Here is a 12,979-nt window from a genome sequence, read left to right as displayed (position 1 = left end):
TTCCCGGAGCAGTTGAATCTGCGGCCCTTTATGAATGACGTTAACCGTTAACGATAATGTGGCTGCACTATACAATCTGTATGCAATAGTGGTGCACAGCGGGAATTGTATGGAAGTCGGGCATTATTTTTCTTATGTTAATCCCAGTGGGTCACAATGGTTTTGCATGAATGACTGTCAGGTATAAAGCGACGATATCAAAAACTCGTTATTTTTAAGAACAATTTTTGGTTTTGCAGGTCAGCCGTGCGGATAAGCAAGAGGTATTCAGTGCGGAGGCGTATTTATTGTTTTATATGCGCATGCCTAATGATCCACCGATCAACAGCCAGCAGCTGAGTACGTTGGTGCGTGCGTCGGGTGGGCTGCTACCGGTCATCGAGTCGCAGAAATCTCCCACCGGACCGCAGTTGGAAAACTGTCCCAGCGGTGAATTGGCCTGCGAGGAATTGGCCAGCGAGGAACTGGCCTTTTCCAGCGCCGATGATCCCGCGTCCGCCAGTACTAATCTCAAAGGAAACACCAGTGATGCACCTTCCCTCTCCCCATCACCTTCCACCATCGCTCGGAGTTCCGCGCAGTGCGGGACTCCACTGTTAACGCCGCGTGTGTTAACGTTTGATTCGTCTCCACCGCCACAGAAACTCCCACAACCGTCCCAATCCGGCAAATCTCTCGTTCCGTACACGGAAGACGACGAGGACGTTACTCCGACACCTCTTCCGGCGTCCGGTAAGAGTTCCGCGTCAACCACGTCCTCCGAGAGCACCAAAGAAACCCCGGTATCCGCGAAGGGCGTCACTCCGGCCAAGGAGACTACGACGCTGCGGCCAAAAGTGTACAGCCCGCCGGTGGCGCGTGCGGAGCAGCTTCCACCGAAGTCCTCCACCATCAGCTCCCCTTCACCATCCAGTGCGACTAGTGTCGCAAAAAGAGTTTTGGCGGCTCTGCGACTGGAAGTGGAGGGCGTGTCCGTGACCAAGGAGGTCCTGCAGCGCGTGGAGGAGATGGAGCGACTCCTGCGGGAGTTTGTAAAGCGGACGATGGACGATCAGGTGGTGCCGGCCGTAGGTTGTCCGGACAGTGAGCCTGACAAACGCGAGCGAAATTCGTCGGGCAGCATCAACTCGTCTGTGACTTCCAGTACGGGAATGGTGTGGGTGGAGAAAGACAAAGCAAGCGGTATGCGGTTCACTGTGCAGTCATTCGCGCCAGCGGTATTACGACGACTGGTTTTCAGTATCGTAATTTAGGTAACGGTTGCTGAAATTTGTTAATAGCCTGCACTGCGCGTTGGCCCTCTACTTCCGATGCGATTTCTTTTTCTTCTTGGAAATTAACGTTGTTTCTTGTTTTGATAGATGGTGTGACTGGTGTCCGAGTCGCTGCGATCCCAGCCGGAAACGAGACGCAACGCGAGGGCGTCTGCGGGAGTGGTCCGGTGTCGTTGCATTTGGACGAAGTCATGGGTGTGTTGGACGTCCACATCAAGACCCCCGAGCGGAAAGACAACCCCGCCGCCGATGCCAACGGCGAGCAGCCTGCTCCCATCGTGGAAACCGCCGTCGAAGTGACCAAAGCGGCCATCAGCGTCGCCGGCCGCCCGGAGGACCGCGAAGCCATCCCCAGCCCGGCGCATCAGAGCGATGTCATTGGGATCGGCGGCCAGCGCCGCAATGTGGATGAAGCCAACGAAAAGCTGGCGGCGCGCGTCAAGGAGCTGGAGAGGTTGGAGAAACAGCGGGTATGCTTGCTGGAGTTAGCGCTGGTGTTGATGCAGGAGAATGATTTGCGTTTGTTTCATGTGCAGGCGGGGCACAACTACCCCGCAGGGGTGCGCGTGGACATCACGCACCATTTGCAGATCAGCGGCCAGCACGGCGGGAACATCCGCAAGCTGCGCAACGAGTTTCAAGTGGAGATACAGTTCCCGCAAGACGCCGCTGCCAGCGCGGACGCCGACAAGACCGTCACCAGCGGCCTGGAGTCGCAGGCGCCCGCGGCGCGCGACAAGGGCCAAGCCCGCACTGAATCCGAGGTGAGGGCAAGGTGCTGGGTTGACTGCACAGAGGTAGATTGTAATCGCGTTGATGTCCGTTGTGTAGAAGCGCAAGTCGCGCGTGGAGGTGCCGCTGGACAGCCGCATCCAGTTGGGCGACGTGGTGGCGCACGAGACATTCCGCGCCTACCACGCCCCGGCCCCCGCCGCCCAGCGCCAGATAGCCCGCGAGAACGGCTCAGCCACGGCCGGTGAGTTCGTGGTGAAGGGCGCGCCCTGCGAGCGAAACCTAAAGGTATTTCCCACGATGAAGCGCGGCAACTCTATCCCCGACGCATCCGCCGCCCACACCAGCGGCGAGACGTTGGCGCCCACCCAGAAGACCAGCGGCAAAGCCCCCGCGGAAGTTGTCCCCGGCAGCCCGGAAGAGTGCGAGATGGCCAAACAGGCGCTCCTGGTAAGCGTTGTGTCGTTGTCAGATTCGATGCCGTGCAATGCGAGTGCGTCGCTGCAGGCGATATAATAATTTACTATTATTTAGAAATAACATTAATGTTTTTATAGACATTAAATCGAAAACTAAAATTTTTTAAATGAGTTCATTCATGAAAGCGAGGTGGACCAGAGACAGTCGGCCGTTTGAGTAAACGTGAAACCAGATTTTTAAAAACATGCCAGTAGAAAACGTTCGAAAAACTCGATGCTCGTATTGCGTTTTTCTTTGAATGCTTTTGTTGCACTGGATTTGCGTATTTGTTTTTAAAATTACTTGTAATTTAGTTAATCGTTTCCTGCACCATTGTTTTAATTTCTTGAACTTTAAATGTTTAATTCTTCCTCTGTAAAATTTTATTGAGAAACATGATAAAAATATGTAAATGCGAAGTCATTTCTTGGAATGGAGGGAATTTTATGTGCGTCCGCTGGCTTGTGTCATTGAACAGCGTTCGCTTAACGTGTTACCCGTTGCAGCTGGGCGAACGAGGAAAAGGAGATGCGCGAGTGTCGCGCAAGAAGATGCAGACACGCGGCGTGGTGAAGAAGACTGATGCAAAGGTGGGTAATAGTCATCGGCCGGTTTCAACAACTTTCAAGAAAATCAATGGCATGTTCACATTAGTGTTGAAATATGTAGAAAGTCGAAACACAGAACGAAGAAAATAAAGGTTAAACGAATGTTCGGTGAACAAATTGAAAGGAAATGTTTTAAAATAAATTTTTCGTACGTACAACGCTGCCTCGTATGCCTGAATAGATATTTACACAAAATTGAAAATGAATGCTTAATAAAGCTTAAAATTATGGAAAAAATTAATGGTAAAATTTGATTGGTGAATATTGAAATTAACGTATAATTGTTCGAAAATGTTAAAACAAGTGTTAAAACATGAATAAAGTGTGTATATTCATGTTTTATAATTTTTGAAAAAATCTAGGTTGCTGTTTTCGGTTGTAAATTGCAATTTATGTTACCATTGCTCGTATCCGTAGGTAACTTCCCTTCGCCCCGTTCAACCGGGCAAGGAAGCGGTGCCTCCGAAAGCTCAGCGCGGAGGCGATATTCTAACGCTACGAAGGTACGAATATTTGCGGGACTCCGGGAAAGACAATAAGTGGCATTGTCGTAAGGAGCGTCTCTGTGTGGCCCGGCTGGACATGAGCACCGGGGTGCCTAACCTGTACCGTCCCCACAATCACGATCCCGTGGTGCCAGATGACCAGCAGCAGCAGCGCCTGGAGCCTACGGCGCACACGGAGGAGTCCCCGGCGCCCGTCACCGTGGTGGAGACGGAGGAGAACGAGCAGCGGACACGGGACGAGCCGAAGAAGGCGGCCAAGAGGGACTATGCCCGAGATAAAAAGGGGCGATTTGCGAAGAAGGACAAGTAGGAGCGGTAGCGCGCTTCTGTCTTGGATACCGTGGAGAGAGCGGAAATGCTTAAGGCGAGGTAATTGTTTTGCCTTCATTTTCAGAGGAGTTACAATAGCTACAGTTTCCCAGGTAGAAAAAAATGCTCTTTAAAATGGATGTTTTTTCGAAAATCGAAGATCCAAATAAAAGCACAACTGTGTAAAAGATCAAAAGGTACCGTGGGTCTAAAACGACGCTCGGGTCCAGCAGTACGTTCGATTCACTTAACTGCCATCTCCTCTCAAACCGAACCGCAAACAACCGCACGCGGGCTGCGTGTCTACGTTGCGCTGCTACCGCCCGCAGACTGCAATTTGATGAACGCTATATGCAGCCTGCAGGTAGCGTGGTGGTATGTTTACTTTTCTGCGCCGATGCAGAGGACCATTTTCGAAAAACAAAAACCCATATTTACTAGAATTAAAGTTTGGACAGTTCTACGCGCCTTGTAATCCATTGCCGCAATGGAATTGGCTGTTCTTGGTACCGTTGGAAAGACAAAATTATTTTACATACTGGGTTTTTTTGGTTTTGGAATTGAGTCATTCGAATTCCAACGCTCAGTGGTTTTCTCAGTTAGGGGAATTAGTTTCATGTTTAAAAATTTATATCTTTACTATTTTTTACACAAGATTTTTTCCAAATAAATCCAATATGTAAAAAAATTATACGTTATATTTAGAAACAGCAAACTTGAAGTTGCCCCATTGGGTGCTTCAGCGTAGTTTTTTTGGGGCACATACAACATAATATTTTATATCCCGTTTGCACTTTTAGGCTTCATTTTAAAAACTTATATGTTAAAAAGTGCAATTTATAAGGTTTCTAATGAATCTTTGCACTTCGAGAACAGACCAACCAAAGGCGCACAACAAATTCTCAAAGTTGTCAATAAAATTGGCATATTGTAAACAGTTACATCCCGTTAATGACTGTTTGTTTGGTTTCCTAGTTGGTTTTAACCCGTGTTTAAATGACGGTTAGATTTGAATTCAAGTACAATTAGGACAAACTAACTGTGTAACTGTAGACAAACTGTAACTGTATTCGCGTGTTTTTGCCTTTCTTCCATTATTTTCTTGATTTTTTCATTTGCGCTTCACTTCTTCGTACTTCTCGTGTTCTTTAGCTTCGAAATTCAGTTCTTTTCACTTGGTTTAATTCGATACAAATAAAAGTTGACAGTTAATACATAAAGCAATGCATGACAAATTGGATGTTCCCGGCTTAATCTTGATGCGAGATACAGTAGACGCAATTTCCCAGGTATTCATCATAGTTAAATGGGAAATGCATAAATTTATACGGTTATAAAAAATGGAAAACAATGTTACGATTATGGAAAGTGGAAAACAATGTTCAGTTTCATTTAGCTTGCCGTAACTGCAAATAATCAAAAGCAAAACACAACGCCATTAAGATTAGCTTTTCCTTCCTTGGTCGCGCATACGGAGGCGGCGTTGGCCCGGTGCACCGGCAGCGTAACTCCGTGGCAGGACATTATCGCAGTCGCTTCAAGAGGAACTTCCCGCCGATCACCAGCCACGGCGCCGACATGATCCCGGGCGCTTCCTTCTGTACGCGGACGTCGGCGGGATGGTCAGCAGCTTGGTGCGCTCTTCCTGCGAAAACAGCGGATCATTCCGGGACCGTTTAATCCCGGCCACGTGGTTCATTCCCGCGACGCCCACAGCCACCCGGCTCTGCGGCCCCTGCGTCGTCCACAGCGGCTCGGATACGCACCGCTTCAGCGCCTCCGCCAACAGCACGTCCCGCTCGTGCAGGATGGCGCGCCGCACCGTGCCACATGCCGCGTAGGCTTCCCGGGACGCGCCGCTCTTCAGCCTTTCAACATCCTCCACACTGAGATCCCAACGCGCATCCCGCGTGCCTGTCCACCAGTAGCGGATGGTCTCCCACAGGGATAGGGTGCCATAGGCCCGCTGCTGCGTGATACTGTGCAGACGGTCGCCCAACACGACACTGCAGCCGGCGACCGATGACGACGCAGCGCGAGTCGTTGGTCAGGGCGCAGTGCAGCGGCCGCTTGTCGTCCACGGCGGCGGACGTCCAGGGCGCGTGCTGGAGGAGACGCGGCGACTGGCGTTTCTTGTAGTCGACGTTGACGTCGAAGAGGCGGAAGTACTTGTCCTTGCTGACGGAGAGCATGTGGGTGGAGTCGCCCGAGATGGCGAAGGCCGGGATGGCCGCGCTGTGCCCGGTTAGCTCGAAGGCCTTCTTCACGGACTGCACGTCGCCGCTGGATTTGTCCGCCACGATGGCCCACACGCGCACTTCCGGCGTGCACCTGAATGAAGCAAAAGAAATATATTGTAACAACGAATTGTTATAGCAGAATTTTCGTCAAAATTCAAAATAAATTGGAAGATACATATTTCAAAATTCTTCTGAAAAATAAAACAAATGAATCAAGAATAAGTATTTACATACAAACAAAAACCGAAATAAATCTGTAAACGAAATACAGTACTGATAGTGATGACTGTGTAATCCAACATACTAGTGCCTGTAGTGCAACATATATACGTGTACATCAATCAAACGTGTACATAAATAACCAGTAACCAAGATACTGCTCGTACACAGAAAAATTAATAAGAAACAAATTCAGAATAACCAGAGAAAAACATTAAAATAATAAAAGATGCAATTAAAGGATACGCTTCAAAGTGAAACCATAAAAATATAAGACACGATCATAATATTATATTATTATTACTTTTGTACTTTGCTGTATCTCCTTTGCATGTCAGTTTTGTACTTTACATCGCAGTATCTCGTTTACGTTTACTTTTTTACTTTACTTTGCTGTATCTCCATTGCATGTCAGTTTTATACTTTACATCGCAATATCTCGTTTACGTTTACTTTTTTACTTTACTTTGCTGTATCTCCTTTGCATGTCAGTTTTGTACTTTACATCGCAGTATCTTGTTTACGTTTACTTTTTTACTTTACTTTGCTGCATCTCCTTTGCATGTCAGTTTTGTACTTTACATCGCACTGTTCGCAGTATCTCGTTAACTTTTACCTTTACTTTGCTGCATCTCCTTTGCATGTCAGTTTTGTACTTTACATCGCAGTATCTCGTTTACGTTAACGTTTTTACTTTACTACTTTGCTGTATCTCCTTTGCATGGCAGTTTTGTTCTTTACATCGCACTGATCGCAGTATCTCGTTAACTTTTACTTTTCTACTTTACTTTGCTGCATCTCCTTTGGATGTCAGTTTTGTACTTTACATCGCAGTATCTCGTTTACGTTTACTTTTTTACTTTATTTTGCTGCATCTCCTTTGCATGTCAGTTTTGTACTTTACATCGCACTGATCGCAGTATCTCGTTAACTTTTACTTTTTTACTTTACTTTGGTCCATCTCCTTTGCATGTCAGTTTTGTACTTTGCATCGCAGTATCTCGTTTCCGTTTACTTTTTTACTTTACTTTGCTGCATCTCCTTTGCATGTCAATTTTGTACTTTGCATCGCAGTATCTTGTTTACGTTTACTTTTTTACTTTACTTTGCTGCATCTCCTTTGCATGTCACTTTTGTACTTTACATCGCACTGTTCGCAGTATCTCGTTAACTTTTACCTTTACTTTGCTGCATCTCCTTTGCATGTCAGTTTTGTACTTTACATCGCAGTATCTCGTTTACGTTAACGTTTTACTTTACTACTTTGCTGTATCTCCTTTGCATGGCAGTTTTGTTCTTTACATCGCACTGATCGCAGTATCTCGTTAACTTTTACTTTTTACTTTACTTTGCTGCATCTCCTTTGGATGTCAGTTTTGTACTTTACATCGCAGTATCTCGTTTACGTTTACTTTTTTTACTTTATTTTGCTGCATCTCCTTTGCATGTCAGTTTTGTACTTTACATCGCACTGATCGCAGTATCTCGTTAACTTTTACTTTTTTACTTTACTTTGGTCCATCTCCTTTGCATGTCAGTTTTGTACTTTGCATCGCAGTATCTCGTTTCCGTTTACTTTTTTACTTTACTTTGCTGCATCTCCTTTGCATGTCAATTTTGTACTTTGCATCGCAGTATCTCGTTTACGTTTACTTTTTTACTTTACTTTGCTGCATCTCCTTTGCATGTCAGTTTTGTACTTTGCATCGCGGTATCTCGTTTACGTTTACTGTTTTACTTTACTTTGCTGTATCTCCTTTGCATGTCAGTTTTGTACTTTACATCGCACTGTTCGCAGTATCTCGTTAACTTTTACTTTTTTACTTTACTTTGCTGCATCTCCTTTGCATGTCAGTTTTGTACTTTACATCGCAGTATCTTGTTTACGTTTACTTTTTTACTTTACTTTGCTGCATCTCCTTTGCATGTCAGTTTTGTACTTTACATCGCACTGTTCGCAGTATCTCGTTAACTTTTACCTTTACTTTGCTGCATCTCCTTTGCATGTCAGTTTTGTACTTTACATCGCAGTATCTCGTTTACGCTTACGTTTTTACTTTACTACTTTGCTGTATCTCCTTTGCATGGCAGTTTTGTTCTTTACATCGCACTGATCGCAGTATCTCGTTAACTTTTACTTTTTTACTTTACTTTGCTGCATCTCCTCCTTTGGATGTCAGTTTTGTACTTTACATCGCAGTATCTCGTTTACGTTTACTTTTTTACTTTACTTTGCTGCATCTCCTTTGCATGTCAGTTTTGTACTTTACATCGCACTGATCGCAGTATCTCGTTAACTTTTACTTTTTTACTTTACTTTGGTCCATCTCCTTTGCATGTCAGTTTTGTACTTTGCATCGCAGTATCTCGTTTACGTTTATTTTTTTACTTTACTTTGGTCCATCTCCTTTGCATGTCAGTTTTGTACTTTGCATCGCAGTATCTCGTTTACGTTTACTTTTTTACTTTACTTTGGTCCATCTCCTTTGGATGTCAGTTTTGTACTTTACATCGCAGTATGACCAGTATCTCGTTTACGTTTACTTTTTTACTTTACTTTGGTCCATCTCCTTTGCATGTCAGTTTTGTACTTTACATCGCAGTATCTCGTTTACGTTAACGTTTTTACTTTACTGTATCTCCTTTGCATGGCAGTTTTGTTCTTTACATCGCACTGATCGCAGTATCTCGTTAACTTTTACTTTTTTACTTTACTTTGCTGCATCTCCTTTGGATGTCAGTTTTGTACTTTACATCGCAGTATCTCGTTTACGTTTACTTTTTTACTTTATTTTGCTGCATCTCCTTTGCATGTCAGTTTTGTACTTTACATCGCACTGATCGCAGTATCTCGTTAACTTTTACTTTTTTACTTTACTTTGGTCCATCTCCTTTGCATGTCAGTTTTGTACTTTGCATCGCAGTATCTCGTTTCCGTTTACTTTTTTACTTTACTTTGCTGCATCTCCTTTGCATGTCAATTTTGTACTTTGCATCGCAGTATCTCGTTTACGTTTACTTTTTTACTTTACTTTGCTGCATCTCCTTTGCATGTCAGTTTTGTACTTTGCATCGCGGTATCTCGTTTACGTTTACTGTTTTACTTTACTTTGCTGTATCTCCTTTGCATGTCAGTTTTGTACTTTACATCGCACTGTTCGCAGTATCTCGTTAACTTTACTTTTTTTACTTTACTTTGCTGCATCTCCTTTGCATGTCAGTTTTGTACTTTACATCGCAGTATCTTGTTTACGTTTACTTTTTTGCTTTACTTTGCTGCATCTCCTTTGCATATGTCAGTTTTGTACTTTACATCGCACTGTTCGCAGTATCTCGTTAACTTTACCTTTACTTTGCTGCATCTCCTTTGCATGTCAGTTTTGTACTTTACATCGCAGTATCTCGTTTACGCTTACGTTTTTACTTTACTACTTTGCTGTATCTCCTTTGCATGGCAGTTTTGTTCTTTACATCGCACTGATCGCAGTATCTCGTTAACTTTTACTTTTTACTTTACTTTGCTGCATCTCCTCCTTTGGATGTCAGTTTTGTACTTTACATCGCAGTATCTCGTTTACGTTTACTTTTTTACTTTACTTTGCTGCATCTCCTTTGCATGTCAGTTTTGTACTTTACATCGCACTGATCGCAGTATCTCGTTAACTTTTACTTTTTTACTTTACTTTGGTCCATCTCCTTTGCATGTCAGTTTTGTACTTTTGCATCGCAGTATCTCGTTTACGTTTATTTTTTTTACTTTACTTTGGTCCATCTCCTTTGCATGTCAGTTTTGTACTTTGCATCGCAGTATCTCGTTTACGTTTACTTTTTTACTTTACTTTGGTCCATCTCCTTTGGATGTCAGTTTTGTACTTTACATCGCAGTATGACCAGTATCTCGTTTACGTTTACTTTTTTACTTTACTTTGGTCCATCTCCTTTGCATGTCAGTTTTGTACTTTGCATCGCAGTATCTCGTTTACGTTTACTTTTTTACTTTACTTTGCTGCATCTCCTTTGCATGTCAGTTTTGTATTTTGCATCGCAGTATCTCGTTTACGTTTACTTTTTTACTTTACTTTGCTGTATCTCCTTTGCATGTCAGTTTTGTACTTTACATCGCAGTATCTTGTTTACGTTTACTTTTTTACTTTACTTTGCTGCATCTCCTTTGCATGTCAGTTTTGTACTTTACATCGCACTGTTCGCAGTATCTCGTTAACTTTTACTTTTTTACTTTACTTTGCTGCATCTCCTTTGCATGTCAGTTTTGTACTTTACATCGCAGTATCTCGTTTACGTTTACGTTTTTACTTTACTACTTTGCTGTATCTCCTTTGCATGGCAGTTTTGTTCTTTACATCGCACTGATCGCAGTATCTCGTTAACTTTTACTTTTTTACTTTACTTTGCTGCATCTCCTTTGGATGTCAGTTTTGTACTTTACATCGCAGTATGACCAGTATCTCGTTTACGTTTACTTTTTTACTTTACTTTGCTGCATCTCCTTTGCATGTCAGTTTTGTACTTTGCATCGCAATATCTCGTTTGAGTTTACTTTTTTACTTTATTTACTAAGTATTTGTGAGTGAGTGATCGAATTGCTCCTGATAAGCATTAGTCAAAAGTCTGTCTTGCTTTCAAAGAGTGAAAATCCGTCTGTGGGTTGCATCAGTTGGAAGGCACGCCGCAGTGGATTAGTAATCGTCGCGGACTCGCCAAGTGATTCATGACAATTGTCTTGACGTCTTTCGCACAATTCGATCAGTATTTTCGTCATCTGGAATGTGCCAACTGTCCAGTTCGTTGCATATTTTCCTGGGATTCTCAGACAGAAGTGGTATGGTGTTGAAACGCGTTTGAACGTGAAACCCGCGATCCAGTCAGCTGACTGGAGCTCGTATGGAGCCATAGCTCATCGCATTCCAGTTATTCGTCTTACTTCTTGTATCTTGCTTGCCCTGCCAGTGCGTGATTGGAAGAGAGGAGATTTGTGACGGTGTCTGTTTGTGATAAGGGGAGTGATCGGAAGAGAGGATGGCGGTGGCTGAAGTGGTTCAAGAGGGCCTGTCGCATCTGGGTCGCAGCAGCCTGAGCAGCGGGAGTCTGCTGCGCTACACTGCTACAGCCGTACAGCGTCAGCGCCGCCACGCTGACGGCGCTCAGCTACCACGTCTACCGCGAGTACAACACCAAGAAGACCACGGGCCAGTCCTGGAAGGAGCTGGCCAGCGAGCGACAGCGCAACGCCGCCGCCGTCTTCTGCGGCTACGTGCAGGCCTTCCAGCACGGACTGCGCAGCGCGCGCCAACACCTCCACGCCGGACGCGTCGACGAGGCCATCGCCGTTCTGGTGAGTCGGCGCAGAACCTTGTAATTCTTCTCTCAGCAGCTGCGAATTAATTAAAAATCAATTTGAAATTCACGTCTACGGATTTAGGCCGCATTTTAGTTTTTATTTATGTGCGCGTCGGGAAGGCTTGTGTTAGTTAGTCTGCTTTCAAACGACGCATTTACATCTTGTTATTGTTCCTTGTCATTTATTGTTAATTTTTTCAAATTAACGCAGAGAAAATCTTATTAACTTTATTAATAATAGCGCGGAGAAATTAATTTCTATGGCGAAAAACTAAAAAGCCAAAAGGAAAGGAATGGAGATTTTCAAAAACTTCGCATTACACTGCCGCACCGAGCGGTTGCAATTGCTGTAAGGACCGGAAGTTCCTGAATTTCCTTCATTTGCAATGTTTAGTTTGGAGGTTTTCGTGAGATGTTTATTTCTTTAGACGGGAAATGATTCGTAGGAATATAATTTATCCTGAAGGGAATCGCTCATGTACATTCGGATTTAGGCGTCTTGAAATGACTCTTACTGAGTATACAGCGTCAACTGAAAAGCTGAAAACAAAATATTAAAGCATCGACAATAAAAACGATATAAAATTAAAATGATGAAATATGACAAGATAATTAACGTGGTGTGTTGTAGACGGGCTGCCTGCAGCAGTGGCAGTTCCGGAAGCAGACGCTGCGCGCCCTGAAACGCCACCTGCACCCCGAGTTGTTCGCGCGGCTGGTGAGCAGTCTGGTGGAGCGCCGGCTGTGCGACTGCCAGGACGTGCTCAGCCACCTGTCGGCCGCTGCGCCGCGGCCGCCCGCCTCCCGCGTCGGCCTCAACATGGACCTCCAACCGCCCAGCGACACCGCCGGCAGGGCCTACCAGCCCCCGGCCGGGCTCCCCTAGAGGACACCTCCGAGGCGCTGCGGTTCCACGCTGCTGTTGCAGCGCTGCGTTTCTGGGTGTTGTCAGTTTGCGGGTGATATTTCGGTATTTATTTCTGTTTGGTGTTATCAGCGTTGATGTCGTTTCCAGATCTGAACGCCTGAACCGGGTTCCTGTTGCGTTGTGGTTGGTAGTTGGTGATGTCGTTTCCGATTCTCCCGATATGTGATGTAGTCATTTTGGGCGGTAAATGCATTATGAAATGCTGCGTTGCGCGCATTCATCATTAAAGAGCCTGGCGGGATTTATTGTTAGCCTTGTTAGGATCGCACAGTTGGTGATGGTTCGCTTTATACGAGTACTTTCTGCGTGCCGGTACAATCGCACACCGAACAGCAGCACGTGCATT

The 12,979-nt window shown here is 44.9% G+C and overlaps 2 protein-coding genes across 3 annotated transcripts; both read left to right on the top strand.

Moving 5' to 3' along the window:
• Positions 1-11,597, top strand: LOC129591805 (uncharacterized). 2 transcript variants are annotated; one of them, XM_055487623.1, is made up of 8 exons: positions 1-146; positions 240-1,182; positions 1,362-1,744; positions 1,811-2,038; positions 2,106-2,456; positions 2,972-3,055; positions 3,491-3,948; positions 10,994-11,597. In XM_055487623.1, exons 1-7 carry the CDS (start codon positions 135-137, stop codon positions 3,887-3,889), a joined length of 2,400 nt encoding a protein of 799 aa, XP_055343598.1. In that variant the 5' UTR covers positions 1-134; the 3' UTR covers positions 3,890-3,948; positions 10,994-11,597. The 2 variants fall into 2 exon arrangements, with proteins under 2 accessions (XP_055343598.1, XP_055343597.1); XM_055487622.1 differs by having other exon boundaries at positions 35-181.
• Positions 11,133-12,864, top strand: LOC129591764 (uncharacterized). The gene is made up of 3 exons (XM_055487565.1): positions 11,133-11,187; positions 11,447-11,700; positions 12,337-12,864. Exons 1-3 carry the CDS (start codon positions 11,133-11,135, stop codon positions 12,589-12,591), a joined length of 564 nt encoding a protein of 187 aa, XP_055343540.1. The 3' UTR covers positions 12,592-12,864.
• Positions 12,865-12,979: the final 115 nt, after the last annotated feature.

The sequence above is a fragment of the Paramacrobiotus metropolitanus genome, unplaced genomic scaffold, assembly GCF_019649055.1.
Source record: "Paramacrobiotus metropolitanus isolate TYO unplaced genomic scaffold, Prichtersi_v1.0 Parri_scaffold0000048, whole genome shotgun sequence".
Lineage (NCBI taxonomy): Eukaryota > Metazoa > Tardigrada > Eutardigrada > Parachela > Macrobiotidae > Paramacrobiotus > Paramacrobiotus metropolitanus.
Note: the sequence above shows the minus strand (reverse complement) of the source record. Positions and strands in the feature narration are given on the sequence as shown.